Source organism: Cebus imitator, unplaced genomic scaffold (genome assembly GCF_001604975.1).
Source record: "Cebus imitator isolate Cc_AM_T3 unplaced genomic scaffold, Cebus_imitator-1.0 Scaffold83, whole genome shotgun sequence".
Taxonomy (NCBI): domain Eukaryota; kingdom Metazoa; phylum Chordata; class Mammalia; order Primates; family Cebidae; genus Cebus; species Cebus imitator.
The window spans coordinates 1262793-1287264 of record NW_016107398.1 but is presented as its reverse complement, the minus strand read 5'-3'; the positions used below and the strand labels follow the sequence as shown (position 1 = coordinate 1287264).

The 24472-nt window shown below is 34.1% G+C and overlaps 2 protein-coding genes across 2 annotated transcripts in view; one reads left to right on the top strand and one right to left on the bottom strand.

Moving 5' to 3' along the window:
• The window catches only part of RTN1 (reticulon 1), a 470076-nt gene that overhangs the window by 107006 nt on the left and 338598 nt on the right, over positions 1-24472 (top strand). The window lies entirely within an intron of this gene.
• The window catches only part of LRRC9 (leucine rich repeat containing 9), a 131565-nt gene that overhangs the window by 82150 nt on the left and 24943 nt on the right, over positions 1-24472 (bottom strand). Inside the window, exons 10-17 of the mRNA XM_037740475.1 lie at positions 19712-19908; positions 18673-18804; positions 13254-13430; positions 11935-12052; positions 9339-9471; positions 6767-6889; positions 5789-5904; positions 2490-2702 (exon numbers count right to left, since the gene is read on the bottom strand). Coding sequence (XP_037596403.1) covers positions 2490-2702; positions 5789-5904; positions 6767-6889; positions 9339-9471; positions 11935-12052; positions 13254-13430; positions 18673-18804; positions 19712-19908 — 1209 coding nt within the window. The remainder of the gene's footprint in view (positions 1-2489; positions 2703-5788; positions 5905-6766; positions 6890-9338; positions 9472-11934; positions 12053-13253; positions 13431-18672; positions 18805-19711; positions 19909-24472) is intronic.

The following is a 24472-nucleotide window of genomic DNA, read 5'->3' as shown; positions in this document are numbered from 1 at the left end:
AAGAAAATATATTAATGTAACTGACTACAGTATTCATAACAAATGGGTATTAATTATCATGATAAAATCAAGTATTATCTCCCAGCTACCTTCATTCACCACCACCATCTTACACCTTGTTACATCACATATGTAACAAAATTCCTAGAAGGAAGAAACAATTAAATTTCTAATAGCTGTCAAAATTAGCTAAAATTGCTAAGAGCTAATTTATGCAGACTAGTTATTTTACAAGTCACATATGGTTATCATCCATGATATATTCTACAGAAACCTTACACTTAACATGTCCACAACTGAATTCATCTTCCCTATGTGTCTGATAAAGAGCTTCACTATCTAACATACTGTTGATCACCCTCTTTCCTTCTTTTTCTTATACATTTGATTGTAGGACTGTTTCTCAAACTGGCCATATCATGGTATCACCACTACCAGTGCCTAAGGCAGTGGTAGTGGCGATGTAATGGTGCAGCTGGTTTTCTGGTTATCCAGAAATAAATGAATGGATTTTTCCTTTGGATACTGCAATAGTCTTCTATGGAATTTCCATACCACCAGTCTGACTTCAGTTAATTCCATTTATAAGCTGTCAAAGTTAAGGTATTTAAAGAAAGTTTCTTTCTTAAACAAGAGAATCTAAACTTCTAAATTTGGCTTCCAAAATCCATCCTAATTTGGCTACAACCTCATACTCTTCCAGCCTGGGCTTCACATATCTTTCTTGAATTCCAACCTACATCTTTACCCTCCACCATTGTAACATTATATTCTAGTTATACTCAATTTTTCAGTGTTCCCTGAAAACATCTGGATCTCTCAAAACCATGTTCCTACAGATAAGAATATTTCATCTGTCTGGAAGATGTAAACAACTAAATTTCTCATGTCCTTCAAAAATCCACTCAAACCTCACCTCTTTCTGTAAATCTCTCCCAGTAACTCTGAGCTTCCTACATGTGTTCACATATCTATTTCCTCCACTAAACTGATGTTTTTGAGGCAGGTAAACTAATTTCTTACTAAAATAGTAAATCTTGATATTATAGTGCAGAAATAATAATTTCCCAGTACTGTCAGCCAGAAGATTGCTATTATACTGCATGTTTATGGACACAGGACAGGGCCTCTGTTGCATAGCTCTAGAGGCATCCTACTCCTTCCATCTTGTGTTGAGTTCTATTCAGTTATATGATGAATGGCACCCAAAGTGCACATTAAACAGAATTTAATGTGAATTCTACTTTCTGGAGTTGTGCAATATTGCAATTGTAGAGTACAGAAAGCCTGGTTAGAAGACTGGGATAAAAGTCTAGGTCAGAAACTGTAGTAGTTTGGATAGAGTGGTAGCAGCAGATCTGAAATGAATACATCTAAAAGTCAGATATAGAAGTAGGGCTAGTATCTCAATAGAATTGTCTCAGCATAAAGTAAGTCGCTTTAGTAAGTAACCTGATTTCTGTTGATTAATTTTGTAAAGATAAAGATCCCATATTCTATGTTGATTAATTCTAGAAATTGATTTAAAACTTATCTGCCTTTATCTTAATCATTTAAAGAGAGCTTCTGGTTATTCAGGAATAAAATCCCTTGCTAATTGGAAGGCCACCTCATATGGCTGTTGAGCACTTGAAATGTGGCTAGTCTGAATGTGCTAAGAGTGTTAAAATATACTTCAGAATTAAGAGTTAGCATGAAATTACCTCACTAATGAATATTCATACTAGTTTTTGTTAACATGATAATATTTTAAATATTCAGGGGCTATAGTTTGAATGTGTCCCCCAAATGTTCATGTGTTGGAAACTCAATCCCTCTGCCTTCATTAATGGATTAATGTCACTTTCAGAGGAGTGAGTCTATTAACTTGGGAGTAAATTTGTTATAAAATCAGCTCTCTCTCTTCCTCTTTCTTCCTCTCCTTCATTTTTTTTTATTCTTTTTATTCTTTCTTTCTTCTTTTTTTTCTTTAAAAAAAAAATCAGCTCTCTCTGGCTCTCTTGCTCTTGCCTTCTTGCCATGTGATGCCCACTGCCATTTTATGACACTGCAAGAAGCCCTCATCAGATGCTGGTACCAAGCTCTTGGATGTCCCAGCCTCCAGAACCATGAACTAAATAAACACATTTTCTTTATAAATTGCCCAGTTGGTTGTATTTTGTTATAGAAATAGAAAACAATAGAAATAGAAACAAACAAACAAATATTTCAGTTAAATAAAATGTATTATTAAAACTAATTTTACTTTTTAAAAAAAACTTTTAAAAACATAACCACCACAAAACTAAAAATTACTTATGTAATTCACATTATATTACTACTAGAGAGCACTGATCTAATCCATGTTGAAAAAGAGGAATGGGCACTTCAGGTAGCATAGTACCTGGCATCATCAGATAGACAGTTTAGTATCTTTTGACTTCATATGCTATATTTTGACTCCAAATTCAAGATTCCTATCTCAAAGCTTTATTCCTCACAATACTTACCACAATATGACTGTAAATGCTAGTCTTTGCAAGGGAAAATATTGTTTTGTCATCTAAACTAATCAGTTTTGGTCGGGCCTTGATCCTGGGCTCCATTTTTATTACTTCATCATCAAATTTCAAATCCTTGGAAAATACTGATCCTTCTGATTTTTTTTTGCTTTCCTGTAGAATAACATTGTTGAACACAGAAAATAAAGAGTCCGCCTTGACCTAAAATATGAATTTAAAATATTGCAAAATCAGTAGCTGTATTTATCATTTTGAAAAACAGGCTATGTAGAAAAGATGAGTTGACATTTTTAGTTATACAGTCATATCTGTGATGATCAGAATCACATTAGGACATCTATAAAGCAGATTAAAATTTTAGGCTATGTATGGTATATCCATTTCCACCCACTGAAAATTTCTTAAAAACTGGCAAAAGGTAATTTTAAAATATTTCACAACAGTGAAGAGGGTACCTACAAAGGCGTAGAAATTGTGACACACAAATCAGAAAGGACTGAATTGGCAGGTAAATGGGAGCAGAAATGTAACCTATGGCTAAAAAATATGCAGGAGACAAATACTTTTAAAATCTGATCCAGAGAAACTTGATGATTAGAGTGAATAAAGAGCAATTAGTTATCTTGATTGTCAGGTAATTAAGTAATTATGGTAATAATTGTGAAGGAATGAGCAAGAGTCACATGAACAAACAGAACTTGTTCTAGAAGAAACCAAAATATTTCATTGAGAATTTTTTAAAATCTAGGACAACAAAGTATCTATAATAAAATAAGCTGCTATGGAAAAGAAAAGGACATATATTTCAAAGCTAAAATGAAAACAATTAATAAAATAAAAAATTTAGTACATACTCTGAAAACCAAGTAGATATGGTAGCAGATCAAATTAGCAATGTGGAAGCTAAGATTGAGAAAATATTTCAAAACAAATAATTTTAAAAGAGCGTAAACTAGAAGAGGAAAAATTAAAAGAGACAGAAGATCAATTTGGAATTTCTAATATTTAACTAATGAGGGGATCCAGAAGGCTTAACAGAAATGGAAGAGAAGAAATAACCAAGGAACTAAGAGAAGCAAACTTCCCAGGAGAGAACAAAGAATTGAATCACAACATCGAAAGAGCTCATAAAGTGGCAAACAGGGGGATGATGGAACTAAGGTCTTTTCTGACATCACTGAATGGTTACAACTGCCGGGTACTGCCCACTTCTTGACTTCTTGTTATGTGAGTTAAATAAACTTCTACCTGTTTACTGTTTGGCTGGGTTTCTGTATCTTTTGCTAAAGGCATACTTGACTAATATAATCCTATTCATTATAACAATATAAAATATAAATTCCCAGAACTAAACTTAATAAGAAATGTTGGGAGACCTATACAAGGAAAATTGTAAGAGAGGACCTGAGTAAATGAAGTAGATTACCATGTTCCTAGAACAAGAAGTCCAATACTACAGAGTAGTCAGTTCACACCAAATTAAATTTTAAATTCAATATAATTTCAAACACATTTAAATAGGATTTTAAAATAGAACTTGACAAGCTATCCTAAATTTTATTTGGAAAAAGAAAATGTTTAAGAATAGTCAAAAAAAAGTTTAAAAAGGTAAGTGGTGACAGAGGAAGGGGATTTGTCCTATCAAGACATATGAAGTTTGTAATAACCAAAACAAACATGATAGTGATCCAAAATTAGATGAAAGGGTTCAGTGGAACAGAATAGATTCATATAGACAGATTCCTTATTTATGCAAATAATTCTAACAATAAGGATTCTATTTCAAAATAGAGTAGAAAAGATAATGCCTAAATAAGTATTTATTCAATAAAAAAATTGTTTCACTACCCTTCTACCTCACAATTTCTATAAACAATTTCTATAAAACAATTTCTAAGTGTGTATGACAGTGCGTGTCTCATTACATTTTCCAACATGAGATATTTTCAATCTCTTTTTTGGCCACTATGATGGGCAAAAAACAAGATATTTTACTCTTTCATATGCTTAAAATTATTTATAGTTTTATGAATCACCTGTTATTTGATCATTTTCTATTAGACTCTGTCTTTTTTGTATTAGGAAAATTCTTACATACATTCTGGATATTAGTACTTTATCTTAGGCCAGGCATGGTGGCTCACACCTGTAATCCCAGCACTTTGAGAGTTCAAGGTGAGAGGATTGCTTGAGTCCAGAAGTTTGAGACCACCCTGGGCAACATAGTGAGATCTTGTCTCTAGAAAACATTTTAAAAATTTAAAAAGTTAAAAATCATGTATCTTATATATGTTGCAAATATTTTCTGTCACTTGCCTTTTAATTTTAACAAAACTTGCTTGTCATTTTAATTTGTAATTCACAAGTTAATTATTAAGAGGTCAGCTCTCTCAATCTCCTGTATGGATTCTGAATTTTATGTCTTATTTCAAAAATCCTGTAATAAATATTCTTTATTTTCTTATGATACTTATGTAACTAGTTTTAAAAACTTTAGCCTTTTTAATCCATCTAGAATTGTTTTATAGAAATTGTTTATAGAAAAAAGATAATGTTTAAGAATAGTCAAAAAAAGCTTAAAAAGATGAGTGGTGATGGAGGAAGGGGATTTGCCCTGTCACATGTCAAGACATGAAGTTTGTAATAAGCAAAACAAATGTGATAGTGATCCAAAATAAGATGAAAGAGTTCAGTGAAACAGAATAGATTCATACAGACAGATTCCATAATATGCGGCCACCAAAATAATGAAATATCCCTCTATATGTACTAAAGTGGAAATATGATCAAAAGATATTGTCAAAGGCAAAAAAAAAAATCACAGAATACTTACACCTTGTTTCTACTATGTCAAATGGTATCTGTTATTAGATATGAAGTGCATAGAAAAAGGATTGAAAGCAAACCCATAAAACTGTTAACAGTGGATTCCCTGGTGAAAGGGAATGGCAGTGAGGTTAAAGTAAAGGCAAATTTTCATGTTTAGTCTTCAATGTCTTCAATGTAGTTTCAATGTAGTTTGAATCTTCAAAGTAGACTGAATCTTTTCCAGTGAGAGTACAGCCATATATTAATCATGTGATATATTTGCATTAAACATATTTAGGTGTCATAATGACTTGTTTTGAAAGTTGTTCTTCACAAAATAACAAATATACACACATGCACATAATGGCCTGAGACTAAACTGTATTTTCTTAACTTGACATAGCATTATTAGACTTCAAATTACTATTCTGTTCCCATTTAAGGAATTCCAGTCTTTAAAAATATGTAACAATTCATACCATTGTAATATACTCAAATTCAACAACGTATTCTGGCAAAACAAGGTCATGATCAAAGACAAACCACTTGTACTGCCGAACACTGCAATCACAGTTTCTTTGTCCCATGACAGAATCTAGAGTAAAAACAAAAACAAGCAAAGCAAACACATTTCCTCAAATTGAAACACACTTTTTCATTCTTAATTTAACAGATAACAAACTCAATAAATTGCAACAGTTATATTATTGAGGATTTTTTTCTTTCATCCTTTCTGCTCTAGTCTTTTTTTTTTTTTTTTTTTTTTTTTTTTTTTTTGAGACGGAGTCTCTGTTGCTCAGGCTCTCCCACTTGCTGGTTCAAGTGATTCTCCTATCTCAGCCTCCTGAGTCGCTGGAATTACACGCACTTGCCACCACACCCAGCTAATTTTTGTATTTTTAATAGAGACAGGGTCTCACCATGTTGGCCAAAATGGTCTTGATCTCCTGACTTCATGATCCACCCGCCTTGGCCTCCCAAAGTGTTGGGATTACAGGCATGAGCCACTGTGCCTGGCCCCTTTTAATTACATAAATACTTACTAGTCATCTTTTCACTACATACACTAGTCGTGCTTAATTATATTCATATCCTTTTCCTTTTCATACTTTTTCACTTTTCTATTCAATTTGTGGCCAGGTAATTTTTGATAAATTTATTTCTCTAAAACTCTTATTAAAAGTTGGGTGGTTTTTTAATTATTTGAAAATGAACACACATACACGCACACAAACAAATACATAATTAAATTAAAATTTGCCATATTAACTATCTACCCACACCCATATATAAATATCTTTGAGGTATGGAATAGAAAAATTATTAGTGGCTAGTAACAGATTTTTGTAGAAAAATCTACCAACTTTGTTAAGTAGAAATAAAACTGTGAGTATCTGTATTAAACACATTTTTCATTCAGAGACATGAAACCACATTAATCTTTATGACAGACATACTTAGTAAATATTTTCGAGGAATGAACACTGAATTAACCAATGGATAGTTGGATTGACTGATGGATTTTTTTTCGTGGGCTTGAACACTCTGGCCAAGGAAAACTTTTGTAATGAGGAGGATGCCTAAAAATAATAATAAAAAAAAAACACAAGTAATTCTTAAGAATAATTCACTTTAATAATTTTCCAACATAACCTTCTTTATTGGCCTGAGACTAAACTGTATTTTCTGTAAAGGCAGAGATACTGGCTCTCTTGTTTGCTACTGTATAGCACATAGCACATTGTTTAATCCAAAATTGATGCTCAACAAATATTGTTGAATAAATGAAATGATTATAAAAGAGGAGTTATGTGATTATATCAAGCAAAGCTTTACAGAAGAGGGAAAAAGAACACAATAATTTAGAAAAGTTTTTCCAGTAGTTAAAAATAAGTGTTCATTGTTGTTAACTGGGTAAAAGTTCAGTAGCACCTAGCACATAGCTTAGATAGTGAGATGCACTCAATATATGTCTACGTAATGAATAATTAAGTAATTTTTCCCTTTAAATTTTTCTAGTAATTCTAGTAATAATTTCCCTTTAGATTCTTAAGGATCCTTGGGATTCAGTAAATCCTAAAGTCAAGAATCTAAAAACATAATTTCTAATCATAATACATACAACATTCAAATGAATTTTATTTGTTTGTTTTTACTATATACAAAATATAAAATGTAAACTAGGAAACCTAATTGTTTTGGAAAACATTCCAGAAGGATCTAGCAGAACATCATGAGGTATTTCTTAATATGCAAATGGAAAAGAATGATAAAGAAGAAAAGGTATTTTCAAGTAAGGAGTTACGGAGTTCTTTTTAGACTCAATAACCTGCCTAATTTAAAAACTATTACTAACTAAATAAAAAACTGCAAAACACACATAGTTTAGTTCAGAATGAATCATCTTAGCAGAGCTATAGTCTAGAACCTAGAATGTTCTTCTTATAGAATTAAATTAACCCAATTTCTGACTACCCAATCTTTAGCACAGCGGTCCCCAACCTTTTTGGCACCAGGGACTGGTTTCATGGAAGACAATTTTCCCACAGACTGGGGATGGGAGGTTTTGGGATGATTCAAGTATATTACATTTATGGTGCACATTATTTCTATTATTATTACACTGAAATATATAATGAAATAATTATACAACTCACCATAATGCAGAATCAGTGGGAGCCCTGAGCTTGTTATCCTGCATCTAGACAGTCCCATCCGGGGATGATGGGAAACAGTGACATGTCATCAGGCATTAGGTTCTCATAAGTAGTGTGCAACCCAGATCCCTTGCATGTGCAGTTCACAATAGGGTTCACGCCCCTATAAGAATCTAATGCTGCCACTGATGTGACAGGAGGTGGAGCTCAGGCAGTGATATGAATGATGGGAGTGGCTGTAAATGCAGATGAAGCTTTGCTCACTTAACCCACTGCTCACCTCCTGCTGTGCGCCAGGTCTGTAACAGGCCACAGACTGTAGCCAGTCTGTGACCATGGGTTGGGGACTCCTGCTTTAGTAGCTTGAATAGTTGAGACTAAAGAATAGGTGTTCCTTACTCCCTGACCTATCTATTCTCCATATTATACATTGTTTGGTACTATGCATTAATACTTCATGTTTATAGCTCTTACATGATAATTATGATTTTATATTTATTTATGTGATTATTAATATTTATAAGCACCATAAAGATGAAACTGTCTAGTTTGCATAGACTGTATCCTTTCCAGAGCCTAACACACAATAAGCATTCAATAAATACTTGTGGAACTAAAGAACGTAAAGTGGAAGAGGATGAAGTTAGAAGGACACGATGAGCTAGTCTTTTTCCCTAATCTGTGGGTACCAGGGAATCTCTCCCAGAAGCGTACCATAAATTGGTTCGTGTACTTATATTTCTACATATTCAAGCTGCAAATGAAGTACTGGTAACTATGAATAAATTAAAATATCAAAAGTTTATCTTCCATAAGACAAGTTACAAGGCAATCCATAAAATTTCCAATTTGTCTTTAGGTAATTTTAACTAAAACCTAGGTTTTCTTATCATCTTACATTATGATTATTTAGGACAAATAAGGCCTACCTTCCAGCGTACTTTATATAATTATCACATATATGGGCCAAATTCTTTTCACTTTCCTGTGAATTTGGTGTGTGTGTATGTGTGTGTGTGTAACATATACATACATACATACATATATATATATGTATATGAGTTTTTGTGACACAACATAATGAACAAAGGCAGACTGTGAAAAGTGCCCTTGAAAAGCTGGATTAAATATCTGAGTAACAAATGTTCCTGTTAATGCTGACATGGTAATCACTCAGTAAGTATCTGTTAAAGTGTCACTAAATTAATCATGAGAAAGTCATGTATTACTACATTGGTAAATACGAAATAAAGTGGTTTGAAGAACATCTCCTGGGTTGATAAAACCAAGTATCAGAAATGATATCACAATACTTAATGAATTTGAAGACTTAGAACTTAAAAGTTCAGAAACATGGCATACTTGTATTTACCATGCCTGAAGAGCTCATGCTTAAGAGAGTGTTTCTTCTCGTCTTTGTGCTTTTGCTGTAAAAATTCAATTCTGGGACACTCACTTATACTTAGACTGTTAGAAAGAATGACAGCTTCTTTTCTGAGAGGCAGCTGCAAAGAAAAAACAAAGTCTGAGTATTTTTATAAAATTGACAACACTTCAACTTCAATATAGAGAGTTTATTATTTTATGTTAATGTGTCTGGGCAAAGAAATTTGCAGGCTGGGCTCACCGAAAAGAAGATAATCTTCAGGAGCAACTGCATTTGGCAAAGCCATTTATATATCTTAAATTCATATGCAAATAGGTTAATAAAAAGTGATGCAGAACAAAATTTGTTCCTGGAAAAGCAGCCACAGTCAAGACTGACAATACTATGTGGAGCAGGAGCAACAGCTTTCAATGAGTGCTCCACTAGTAATCTTGCTAACTCCAAAAAGAAAACCTAATGGAATGAGGTATTATATCAGTGAAGATTCTTGTTTCTACTATAACTTTTTGGTCTAATGATCTACATTGTTTTCCAGAAACAAAACACTTTTTATTGTGCTAACCCGTGGAAATCCTAGTTTGTATTGTACCTAACTTTATTCCTTGAAAATTATTATCATTAAAGTTTACATTAACTGCTTGCTGTGAAAGTAGCTCTAAAAAACAAAAATCTCTATTTTTAGATGTTAGTAGTAAGAAAACTAGAGCTAAAAGAGATTATACAATCTGTTCAAGAACAGAACTAGTAATTGGCAAAATTAGATTTGAATTCAGGTCTATTTGTCCTTGTCACAGTCTCAAAGATTTGAAATTACTATTAGTTTAACATTAATAGCCAAATTATTTAGAATTATGTCTTGTCTGTGAATGCCAAATTACTTATATATATTTTTTCTTATTGAAATCTGCAATCCAAAGAAATTGCAAAAAAATAAATACAGTCAGCCCTCCATGTCCACAGCTCCCACATCTGAGGATTCAACCAACCATGGGTTGAAAATATTCAGGAAAAAAACACAATACAAAATAATACAAATAGTATATACAGTATAACAACTATTTAAATAGTATTTACATTGCATCATAAGTAGTCCAGAGGAGTTTTAGAATACACAGGAGAATATGTGTAGGTTATATGCAAATATTGCACCATTTTCTATAATGGACTTGTGTATTCACAGCTTTCGGTCTATTCATGAGTCCTGGAACAATCCCCCACAGATACTGATGTATGACTATACTCCAATAGAGCTTATCCAACCACAAATTCCACATCCCAGTAAGTAACCTTCTCAGACTTTCAATGAACACCACCAAATATACATTTTCTATAACCCATGTGCATGGCATTGTAAGGCTACAGTCTAGTGTTGGTCCTCAATTAATAAAGGTACAGTAGAAACTATATGCAATAATTAAAAAAATACAACGTATTACAAGGTGCATCAAATAAGATATACTTTTTAACTGAAGAGATTAGGAGGGAGTTTATAGAGGTAATGAAATCATGAGTAGGCTTTGAAGATTGTACATAATTCAAATAATCAGAAATTTAAAAGGAAATATTTTAAGAGGAAGAAAACATATGGAGGTATACAAATAGGTGTGATTGCTATCCAAAATAAATGTGTTATAACAAAAATTCTCAGTTGATCACCACTTAACTAACACTTAACCAATTTGCAGGATTAACCAGTATTTTCTTTTGCCTATATAACCCACAGTATGGTGGCAGTTCAGGGATAAAATGAAACTTTTAAAAACACAGATGTACTTCTGTTGTATCCAGTTCTGTTGTATGCTTACCAAGAGTCAGTTAATTTTGTTCCCAAACTTGTTTATGCCAGTTGTAGTTGTTATGAAATTATACATATTACTTAAAGTGATAAAATAGAAGAGGAGTTCTTTCTTTGAACAATTTTGGAAAATTGAGTAAAATTCAATAAAAGATAATCATTAAAAACTTTTGGCAAGGCATGTGTAGACAAAGCAAATGCAAAAGTTTGGGGTGGCAAGGGAGAATCAGAAAACTAGAAGGAGTCTTATGTTTGAATTATTTTGCAAGAATCTTTAACTGAGACAGATGGATTGGATATTTGGGGCATCAGAAGTGACCAATGATAAAGCAAGATCAGCAGCAAGATGGGGATAGTGAAGTAGAGAAAAAAGAAATGGTAGCAGTAAAAGGAAAGTGAAAACAGGACAATAGCTAGAAAGTACAGTGGAGTTAAATGATTGAATTGTTTCAAGATAGAGAAGACTCTGGAGAGTTTACAGCAGATTAAAGATTTATAGCCAATTTAAAAAGCAGATTTCAAATCCATCAACAAAAGGCTCACAACATAAAAATAAGATGCCTAGAAGGATTAAGTAGGGTGAGGCAGTAGTAATTAATGGACTTACTCTGGTATAATCCAAAGAGGAAAGATGCTGTAATTTCCATGATAACACTAAGCTTTTTGTGAAACAGCAGTAGAAGTTTACTGTAAATATGGATAAAAGGATTGGGAATCATGCTTAACCAGTGGCAGAGCTCCACTTATTAGGAAGAAAGCATTATTCTAAGTAACATTTTATGTTACCTTGCTTGTTTCACTTTCTTTGAATCCTTTTTCAAGTATTTGTAGCAGATTCTCTTTCTTCACTGTAACTTCAGGATCAAAAACATAAAAAAGGCATTCCAGCATTCTTCGGTGGCTCCTTGAGAATAATTGAAACAGAAAAAGTTTGAGGATTGATTACATAAAAGCTTAGCTATAGACAAGATAACCATATGTCCCGTCAGGGATATTTCTCATTTACACGCAATGTTTTCGTATCATTATTAATAGCTCCCCTGCCTTCAACCACAAAAAGAGGTTCAATGTGGATAAATTATGGGGTCATCCTAGCCATGGGAGATGCATAAAAAGGAAACATTTACTAACACAGTATATGTATATTTTTAATCATGTAAACTTTTAAAATAGAAATTGTACAAATAAAGTCAAACTTTTGTAAAGTTGTTCCTTAACAAGCATATGAAAAAAAGCTCATCATCACTGGTCATTAGAGAAATGCAAATCAAAGCCATCCATCCCCCTGTTATGTACATTGAGATACCATCTCACACCAGTTAGAATGGCAATCATTAAAAAATCAGGACATAACAGATGCTGGAGAGGATGCAGAGAAATAGCAATGCTTTTACACTGTTGGTGGGAGTGTAAATTAGTTCAACCATTGTGGAAGACAGTGTGGCGATTCCTCAAGAATATAGAAATAGAAATTTCATTTGACCCAGCAATTCCATTACTGGGTATATACCCGAAGGATTATAAAACATTCAATTATAAAGAAACCTGCACACATATGTTTATTGCAGCATTGTTTACAATAGGAAAGACTTGGAACCAATCCAAATGGCCATCGATGATAGGCTGGACAAGGAAAATGTGGCACATATACACCATGGAATACTATGCAGCCATAAAAAAGATGAGTTCACGTCCTTTGCAGGGACATGGATGAATCTGGAAACCATCATTCTCAGCAAACTGACACAAGAACAGAAAATCAAACACTGCATGTTCTCACTCATAAGTAGGTGTTGAACAAGGAGAACACATGGCCACAGGGAGGGGAACATCACACAACAGGGCCTGTCAGGGTATGGGGGGACTAGGGGAGGTATCGCAGGGGAGGTGAGGGGATTGGGGAGGGATAATATTAGGAGAGATATCTAATGTAGATACCAGGGGGATGGATGCAGCAAACCACCATGGCACGTGTATACCTATGTAACAAACCTGCACATTCTGCACATGTACCCCAGAACTTAAAGTATATACGTAAAAAAAAGGATTAAAGATCACACAGAGATGTGTGGAAGGCAGGAAAAAAAAAGAATTCAACTTCTTACTCTGAATCATGCATATCTTCATTCTCCAAAAACTTTTGAAATTTCTCTTCAAATTTTAGTCTCAGAATGCGGTTGTTAACTTTAATGACACGTTTTACTTTTACTCCTGTAATACCATATGTTCTGAAGTCCCAGGCACAAAAACGTGATAGAATTAATTCATAGCAGAAATTAAACCTATGTGGGAATACGCACAGAATATACATGAAGAAAGTAACAGATTTTCCTTAAAATGTTTAAGAACACAAAATTACAAATGATAAAAGTTATAGTTCATTTTGTGTTTTTCACTAATAATGCGGTAATCATATGTATGGCTCTGTTTATTTATTCATTAATTGCATATTTGTTTGGTCTGAAAGACATGTTGGTTGAGCAATCCTCACATTCTGAAACACTTTCTTTCTTAGCTTCAGGGAAAGTACATATGCCTTCCTCTTTTTGGCTGCTCTTTCACAGTTTTCATTGCTGGGTCTTCTCAAATAGACTTTTAGATATTGAGCTGCCCAGGGATCAGCCTTTGGGCATCCCCTTATTTCCATGAACACTCTCCCTAGATAATTTCATCTGGTTCCTTGGCTTTATATATATGCTGATAAATTACAACATTTTATTTCTAGTCTTGATCTCTACCCAACTTAGCTGGTTATACTCAGACTTCAATATCCAACTACCTACTTGGTATGTCCATCTGCATATTAAATAGGTGAATCTAACCTAACATAACTAACACTTCATCCCAAACCTGCTCCTCTGAGTATTTTCCATCTCAGTATATGGCACCACCATTTAACTGGTAGCTTGTCAAAACCATAGGAATAATCATCTCCTCTCTTCCTTACCAGTATCTAATTCTTTAGCAAGTCCGTCTGGCTCTACATCTAAAATGTGTCCTGAATATGATCATGTTTCATCATCACCACTGTTACCATCCTAATCCAAATCACCATGATCTCTTATTGGACTACTGAAATAACTTCCTGACTAGGAATACTGATGTGAAAGAGGCAATGTCTGCTCTAATGAAGCCTAAACAAGTAAAGCTAGAAATAGAATTTCTAAACTGATAAAAGCTTTAAAAAGAAACTTGGGGTAAGGAATACAAAGGGTACCTACTTAAGATAGGGTGTTGGGGAAGGCCTTTCAGAAACATTAAGATATTTGATCTGAAAATTGGAGGAAGAGGAACAGGGGCCAGCTGTGTGAAGGTAAGAACGCTGAAGTGCTTGTTTGCTCTCTGCTGCCCTCACCTGGCCATACTCATAAAATTCCGGTCCTGTCTAGCACAGAACCTAGATTGAGATTGAAAAATGGATCATTTTGAGAAGGAAGTAAATGATCTTATAAGGAATACATTTGCTTTTAATGACAGATCTAGATCCCTACCTACATAATCAACCAGGATGTGAAATGGGTGTGAGCTACAATCATAGAGGTGAGCTTCCTGATGGGTAGTCTCTCTTTGAGCCTAACAGCTGAGCTCATAACTTAGGGCATCTGTATTTCTCACAAGCAAATACTTAATCTATGCAGCCAGGATCTTATAAATTATCTCTCCCTTAGAGTTGGAAAGAGGGCTGTCTAAACCAAACTAATTCCAGAGGAGCTCACAGTCTGGTAGAGGAGACAGATATGAATAGTGTTGCAATCAATTGTGATGCCTGCTAACCAGTTCAGAGGACCTATAAAACAGTCACAATATCATCTGAGGTGGGGAAGCCACTGCCTCTCCTGTAGAGGGATCATTTGCTGGGCCTAAATCTGTCAAGTTTCCCCTAAATAACATGTCCTGGAAGCTTTCTGCACTCCGATAGAAACTAGGGCTATAGGCATTTTAGATAAAGATTTCACTATATAGTGGATATTGGGCTTGAGGCTTCTCAAGAATGCGTGCAAGGAATGAACAGACAATACCTAGTTACTAGGCTGGTCCCCCAGGAATGCAGGAGCTATGAAGTGTGATTTTTTTCATGGTGCTTTTATTTGGCCCAGGAATTCAGCAGCTGAGCAATGATGAAGTAAGGGTGAGGTATAAGAAAGCATTCTGGGTGAAGGAAGGAGAACAAACAAAACCACTTATGTGGTGGAGTGTTGCGTTTGCTTCAGAAACAGTGAGGTACACAGTTAAGCTGACTTTAAAAGATTTGAACAAAAGTTATGATGGTCTAAAACCATGTAGTGGGGATCACTGATCCTCTCCATAGGTGCAGAGTCTGCCAATAAAACAAAACAAAAGCCTTTGCAGCTATTTGTTACCTTCCAAATTATATTCAGACTCTTCACCTACAGTAGAGGATTCAATGTTCTCCACTGTATGGTCTCTAAACTAATCAAAATTCCTGTTCAAATCCTTTAGAGTCAGCTGAACTGTGTACCTTATCTTCATTCATTTAGCGGGACTTGACTGTATAAACATTCACAATGATATATATCAATGACTAACATATTCAGTTACACAGAAAGATGCCTACAAATTTTGTTAATATACAATAAATGGTCTCATTTAGCAAATGCAGAGTACATAGTTTTTAAATGATTGATGTTTAATATAATCTATTAAAACATGCCTTATAATCCTAGACAAAAGTTTAATAAATACTTTACAGGCTTACCAACTTAAATCAACATCATAACAGCTTCAAAACCCTATAAAACAAAAAGTTTCTGCTTCTATAGCTCCTTGAGATAGTGCAGCATGAAATCTTTATAAAGAGTAAGATTAATAACTGAAAATCATTATATACACCAAAGTAAAACTGTTGAGTATCTATAAAGTGATATGGAAGCTTCAATTAGTAAATATATACTTGGCTATTAATCTAGCCTCATGCTAGATGTTACAACTTAAAAGACACACAAAACATCATATCTGCCCCAAAGGAATGTACAGAATCACTTATATATTGTTTTCTGGTGTTTTAAAATTTTGTTTTTAGTTGTAAATACACTGTATCTATAACCAGGATGACAGCTTCTCAGGCACAAGGACAGCATCTTTTATGCTTTGGAGCCCCTATTGATAAATGTTTTCCGATGTCAATGGGTAACTCAATTGGCAACACATCTGTAAATAATATGATTCTATAATAATAAAGGTATAGTAGCAACAATCCACTAAACTAGCAAGTCTCTATAAAATAAGATTTTTGAAAACTGGAAAATATAATAATTATATTTCATAAAAGAAATAAAGCTCAGAAATAATGATATACACTTAGAAACATGCAGTGTTTTGTTGTTGTTAAAGACATAAAGGTAATTTTAACAGAAAATCTTTCAGTCCTGGTTCTACTCAAACACTTTTTATTCAACTACTGAATCCTTAGCCTTAAAAGTATTAATAAAAGAGAAGTCAATGCTTAAATAAACAACTAGAAATGTGGCATAGCAATTTAAAGCACTTAGTTATTTCTTAACATACATAAAAGATCAGAGGAAAAGTAACCAAACTTGTAGTATGCTAAAAGTAAAAAAACAGTATTTTAAATTCTGCTAACATATATTTGATTTATTCCTTAAAACAAGTTAAGGTTGCTCTTATTAAAACCAAGTAAATAGGTTAATACTAATCAAAATCCATCAAACCTACCTAATTTACTATCAGGCTCACAGTTATCTAAATGGTTTTTAGTCATTTTGATTTTACTTTTTTTTCACTAATCTACTTGTTGCAAAGAGCTTCCTTTACAATAAGTAAAAAGAAACAGAAATAATTTTTTAAAATCCTGTTTAGGGCTGGGCACAGTGGCTTATTCCTGTAATCCCAACACCTTGAAAGGCTGAGGCGGGCAGATCACTTGAGGCCAGGAATTTGATACCAGTCTGGCCAACATGGCAAAACCCCATCTCCACTAAAAATACAAAAATTATCCGGTTGTAGAGGTATGCACCTATAATCTCAGCTACTCGAGAGTCTAAGGCAGGAGAATCGCTTGAACCTGGGAGGCAGAGGTCGCAGTGAGCCTAGATTGTGCCACTGCATTCCAGTCTGGGCAACAGAGCGAGACTCTATCTCAAAAAAAAAAAAAAAAAAAAAAAGAAATCCTGTTTAGTTTGAGTGAATATAAATGTGCACCCTGTAGAGAGACACCATTGAGTTTTTGCACTTGAAAAATCAAGGTCTTTACTTGTTCACATGGGAGCTGGGATGAACACCTTTTATATCTTTGTACGTAAAAATCAAACAATGTGGTTAAGCAAACAGCAGTAACTGCTGTGAAAATGGATGTACTAATACAAAGGAAAGCATTTTAAAAGGGCTTTTTTCCCTAGCAAAGAGCTTCTTACGCTTTTCCATCAGAGTCTTCCCAAGCCCCTTGAGAAGCTTTTCCTTACAGAGGTGAGAAAAAAGACATGTCTAATAGAAATCAGGGGGCTTGGTTTAAAGTAGCCCATAACAATAACAATTTTTTTTTCCCTAAAAAGTTAGTATAAATTTTACATTCTACGCTATAAAATTAGTATTTATGTTGACATTTACTTCAAGTAAAATCATGCTCCAGGGTTATGTGCCAAGTCCATTCTACAGTTTGACATGTCTCCTGGTATATTTCCATGTATCCAGTTCCTACTATGGCTTTAGAGCAATTTTTGTCTGTTTCACAGGCTCTTCAATTTTGAAAAAGTGATTTAGAAATGTGAAAGTCATAATTAACACTATTTTTCTTCAAGGCTTTCTTTTTTTTTTTTAAGGGTAATTTTTAACTGTGCCCCTCTAACTGAGGCAACACAACTACTTCCTAGTTTCTACTAGTAGGCCTTGGTTCTAAAGCCTAGCTGTCTGCTTTCTGGTTGATCCTGGAGTCTCTCCATTTTTGTTGATACAGGCTTTTGACATGAATTCCTGGTTTAAGCATATACTTATCCTAACACGTAGTGTTCATATGCACCCTGACTGTGGCTATCTCTAAACAGTGGGTTCCATTCTGACCACTGTTCTATTCTGACCTACAGAAGATTTACTAGACAGTCTCCTCCCATGTTGGCAATCTGCTGTCACCAATCCTGCTTTGACACTCCTGCTCTGTTCCATTTTCTCAACTAATATGCAGAATAGTGCAATATATCCAGTCCAGAAAGGAACAGTATAAACGTATATAAAAATTAAGACTTGATTACAAACTATTTTTTTCTAAATTATATTCTGCTCTTGGGCTAAGAAAAATTGGGTAAAAAGCAGTGAAAAACGATTAGGATGTCTTCATGGTTGGCTCATGGCAATGGCATAAACAAATGTATAGGTAGAAAGTAGGTAATTTTAAATTTTCATAGATGCCTGCCAATTTTTAATAGATGAATATTCTGCATGAGAAATGTTTCAAAATGGGACATTTTAAGATTTTATAAGGTTATATTCTGGTTGATGATCCTAAATACATAAATTACTTTTAAAGCTATACGAAATTTCTAATGGATTTACCAGTCATCGGATTGAGTGCCTTCTTCAAAATGGAAATTTCCCACAGTCTCTAACTCAATTAACAAAAATGGGATCAATAAGCCATGACTTTTCTTCTTTTGTTTTACTTCAATATGATAAACGGCTTCAATTCTATTGAAGAGAAAAATACATACAGTTATTAGAATGAACTACAGATCACAACATTAAAATTTATGATAGATTTTTTTTAACTGATGTTAAAACACAAGGCTTCCTTTCGATGGATAAAGAAAGCTTGGTGTTAACAGTTAAACCTTGTAAAAGACATTCTATTTTTGGCAATTAAAATAACTTTTAAATTTGCTACTCTCAGAATGTGTGAAGACTAGAATACTATCCTTGCTCTACTGCTTACGGCTTTCAGATCTCAGACATATCACTTGGCCTTTTTATGTCTCAGTTTTCTCAGTAAAATAGCAATATTCATAGTCCTTACTTCTAAAAAAAAATGGTTGCTTTGAGAGTTATATGCAAATTACATGTAAAGATTTTAGCAAAGAGTGTGGCACAAAGTAAAAACCCAATACATGTTACTAATATTACTGTTAGTGTTATCACAGGGCCCACTAACTTATCCACTTAGTGCCTTAGTAAATTAAAAAATTCACAGTCCTTGCTAAGCCTTCTTGCTTTACATTTCTAATTGAAAACTGAGACTGAACTTGCTTCTATTGTGTATGGGATTTTCCAGGTCTCATCTATTTGGTGAATTTATGCACCAGCAGCAGCTCTGTTGCTTTTACTTTGCAGACACTAAAGCAGTGATATGACAGTAAGCCACTTGGAGGTAGCTTACTGTTCCTAATTAAGAACTGCTTCTGCAAAAAACTGTATGCCAGATTTTAACCTGTATTTCTTATATATACTAGGAACTAGTACTAAGAACATATTTCATGCCTTACTTCATACTATAATTCTTTACACTCCTGAAGAAGGGAACTAGTGTCAACTGATGGCCCAAAACATTCTGATTCTGTCAGTTTCAAATCTGAACAGCTAGACAATTCGTTAAACATACTCATCTAGTTTTTTGTTCCAGAATGTTACCCTTTCATTCAAGGCATTTAGTTTGGTCAATATCTTCTGCTGAAGACTTGGTTCTCCAGTGACAGTTTCACTACTCTTCGATGTTTCAGGATCATTTACTTTACTGTTATTGGATCCATCACCGTGCCCTTTGCCCAAGCCCTTGAGTTCAGCTAGTTCTCGTTCCAACTGTGGAAAACAATGTGTCAGAGAGCAAAATAAAAATAAAACATGGTCGAGGAAAAGTTGAAATTCAGATATTAATTTTTAATGGGATCTATTAAACAAATATCTAATTTAAATAAACAAAGTAGAAATCCAGGTAATAAATAGGCCAAACTTCATAAAACCATGCCAAACATGTGATTTCAACTTGGGTGCAAATTCAGTCAGCCAGTTTCTCTTAACCAAGTGCTGACCTTAACCACTTCAAACATGGTAGTCTCTCAATTGAAAATAAGCAAAGCAACAGTTTTTCAAATATTTTTAATGAGTTTGCTTCTATTAAAGCCAACATAAAATTAAAATAAATGCTGGCTTTAGTATAAATATTTAAAATTCAAATAATGTAATTTTTAACACACTTACTTTTCAATTTTTCATTGTTCTTCTCAGAACCACACTGCAAGTATTCTAAAATCAACTGCATAATTATAAGTAAAACACTCCTCAGCAAATTGCAAATGAACGGAAATCGTAACAAATAGTCTCTCAGGATAAGACCACAGTGCAATCAAATTAGAACTTAGGATTAAGTAACTCACTCAAACTGCAGAACTACATGGAAATCTAACAACTTGCTGCTGAATGACTACTGGGTAAATAACGAAATTAAGACAGAAATAAGGAAGTTCTTTGAAACCAATGAGAACAAAGAGACAACATACCAGAATCTCTGGGACACAGCTACAGCAGTGTTAAGAGGGAAATTTATAGAACTAAATGCCCACAACAGAAAGCTGGAAATATCTGAAATCGACACCCTAACATCACAATTAACAGAACTAGAGAAGCAAGAGGAAACAAATTCAAAAGCAATCAAAAGACAGGAAATAACTAAGATCAGAGCAGAACTGAAGGAGATAGAGACATGAAAAACCCTTCAAAGAATCAATAAATCCAAGAGCTGATTTTTTGAAAAGATTAACAAAATAGACCACTAGCTAGACTAATAAAGAAGAAAAAAGAATCAAATAAACACAATAAAAAATGACAAAGAGGATATCACCACTGACCCAAAGAAATACAAACTACCATCAGAGATTACTACAAATGTCTTTACACAAAGAAACTAGAAAATCTAGAAGAAATGTATAAATTCCTGGACACAAACACCCTCCCAAACCTAAACCAGCAAGAAGTTGAATCCCTGAATAGACCAGTAACAAGTTCTGAAATTTAGGTAGTAATTAACAGCCTACCAACCAAAAAAAAAGCCCAGGACCAGACGGGTTGACAGCCGAATTCTTTCAGAGGTACAAAGACGAGCTAGTACCATTCCTTCTGAAACTATTCCAAACAATGGAAAAAGAGAGGGACTCCTCCCTAACTCATTTTATGAGGCCAGCATCATTCTGATACCAAATCCTGGCACAGATGAAATAAAAAAAGAAAATTTCAGGCCAATATCCCTGGTGAACATTGACGTCAAAATCCTCAATAAAATACTGGCAAACCGAATCCAGTAGCACATCAAAAACCTTATCTACCACGATCAAGTCAGCTTCCTCCCTGGGATGCAAGGCTGATTCAACATACAGAAGTCAATAAACATAATCCATCACATAAACAGAACCACTGAATAAAACCATGATTATCTCAATAAATGAAGGCCTTCAATAAAATTCAATGCCCATTCATGTTAAAAAAAACTCTCAATAAACTAGGTATTGCTGAAACATATCTCAAAATAATAAGAGCTATTTATGACAAACCCATAGCCAATATCATACTGAATGGGCAAAAGCTGGAAGCATTCTCTTTGAAAACTGGCATAAGACAAGGATGCCCTCTCTCACCACTTCTATTCAACATAGTATTGGAAGTTCTGTCCAGGGCAATCGGGCAAGAGAAAAAAAAAATAAAAGTATTCAGATAGGAAGTGAGGAGGTCAAATTGTCTCTGTTTGCAGACAACATGATTGTATATTTAGAAAATCTCATCATCTCAGCCAAAAACTCCTTAAGCTGATAAGCAACTTCAGCAGTCTCAGGATACAAAATCAATGTGCAAAAATCACAAGCATTTCTATACACCAAATCAGCAGAGAGCCAAATCAGCAGAAAGCCAAATCATGAGTGAACTCAAATTCACAATTGCTACAAAGAGAATAAAATACCTAAGAATACAACTTATAAGGGACATGAAGGACCTCTTCAAGGAGAACTACTGCTCAAGGAAATGAGAGAGGACACAAACAAATGGAAAAACATTCCATGCTCATGGATAGGAAGAATCTATATCCTGAAAATGGTCATACTCCCCAAAGTAATTTATAGATTCAATGCTATTCCCATCAGGCTACCAGTGACTTTCTTTGCAGAATTAGAAAAAGCTAATTTAAATTTCATATGGAATGAAAAAATAGCCAAGACAATCCTAAGAAAGAAGAACAAAGCTGGAGGCATCACACTACCTGACTTAAAATAATACTACAAGCCTACAGTAATCAAAACAGCATGGTACTGGTACCAAAACATATATATAGACCAATGGAACCAAATAGAGACCTCAGAAATAACACCACATATTTACAACAATATGATCTTTGATAAAGCTGACAAAAATAAGCAATGGGGAATGGATTCCTTATTTGATAAATGGTGCTAGGAAAACTGGCCAACCATATGCAGAAAACAGAAACTGGACCCCTTCCTAACATCTTATACAAAACTTAACTCAAGATGGATTAAAGACTTAAATGTAAAACCCAAAACCATAAAAAACCCTAGAAGAAAACCTAGGCAATGTCATTCAGAACACAGGCATGGGCAAAGCCTTCATGAATAAAACACCAAAAGCAATTGCAACAAAAGCCAAAATTGACAAATAGGATCTAATCAGACTAAAGAGCTTCTGCACAGCAAAAGAAACTATAATCAGAGTAAACAGGCCATCTACAGAATGGGAAAAACATTTTGCAAGCTATCTATCTGACAAAGGTCTAACATCCAGAATCTACGAATAAGTTTAAAAAAATTTACAAGAAAAAACCAACCCTATCAAAAAGTGGGCAAAGGATATATACTTCTCAAAAGAAGACATTTATGCCGCCAACAAACATATGAAAAAATGCTCATCATCACTGGTCATTACAGAAATGCAAATCAAAACCACGATGAAATACCATCTCATGCCAGTTACAATGGTGATTATTAAAAAGTCAGGAAACAACAGATGCTGGCAGGGATGTGGAGAAACAGGAACGCTTTTATACTGTTGGTTGGAGTGTAAATTAGTTCAATCACTGTGGAAGACAATGTGGTGATTTCTCAAGGATTTAGAACCAGAAATACCACTTGACCCAGCAATCCCATTACTGGGTAGATACCTAAAGGATTATAAATCATTCTACTGATAAAGACATATGCACACATATGTTTATTGCAGCACTGTTTACAATAGCAAAGCCTTGGAACCAACCCAAATGCCCACCAATGATAGACTGGATAAAGAATATGTGGCATATATACACCATGGAATACTATGCAGGAATAAAAAAGAATGAGATTATGTCCTTTGCAGGGACATCAATGAAGATGGAAGTCATCATTCTCAAAAACTAACACAGGAACAGAAAACCAAACACCACATGTTCTCATTCACAAGTGGGAGTTGAACAATGAGAACACATGGACACAGGAAGGGGAGCATCACACACTGGGGCCTGTCAGGGGACTGGGGGGAAGTGGAGGGAGAGCATTAGGACAAATACCTAATGTATGCAGGCCTTAAAACCTAGATGACGGGTTGATAGGTGCAGCAAACCATCACGGCACATGTATACCTGTGTAACAAACCTGCCCGTTTTGCACATGTATCCCAGAACTTAAAGTAAAATAAAAACAACAATGACAACAAAAAAGATAAATTGTACTGCATAAAGAAAAGTGTATATAAGTGGAAATATACTAGTTATGTGTACTCTTCTATAATAGACCTAGTCAGCTGTTAGAAAACAGATTAAGCATATTTATTAAAATGCCTATAGTTGTATATATCTATAGCCATTATTTTTCTCATTTGCAGATTTTACATAATACATGCAATTGCACATGAAAATATCAGACATGTTATTCATATACTGATCTGTGATTTTTATTCAAATAATCTATTTTTAATTATGAATTTTAAATTTTATTAATGTTTTAAGAATATTTTTCTGATTATAAGTCCTGTTCATTTCAAAAAAGCATTAAATATATTTCAAAACCTTGGTTTTTAATATTAATAGCTACAAACTGGTCTACCTTGAGTGTATAACTCTTCTCCTATTATTTAGTTTCCAATGTTTTTATTATTAATAGTGCAGTGATACATATTTAAACATTTTTATATATATCCTTATACATATATATTTACAATAGAGTGCTAGAAGTAGATTTACTGTGTCAAAAACTCAACATTTTGGCCGGGCGCGGTGGATCCCAGCCTTTAATCCCAGCACTTTGGGAGGCCGAGGCGGGTGGATCACGAGGTCAAGAGATCGAGACCATCCTGGTCAACATGGTGAAACCCCGTCTCTACTAAAAAT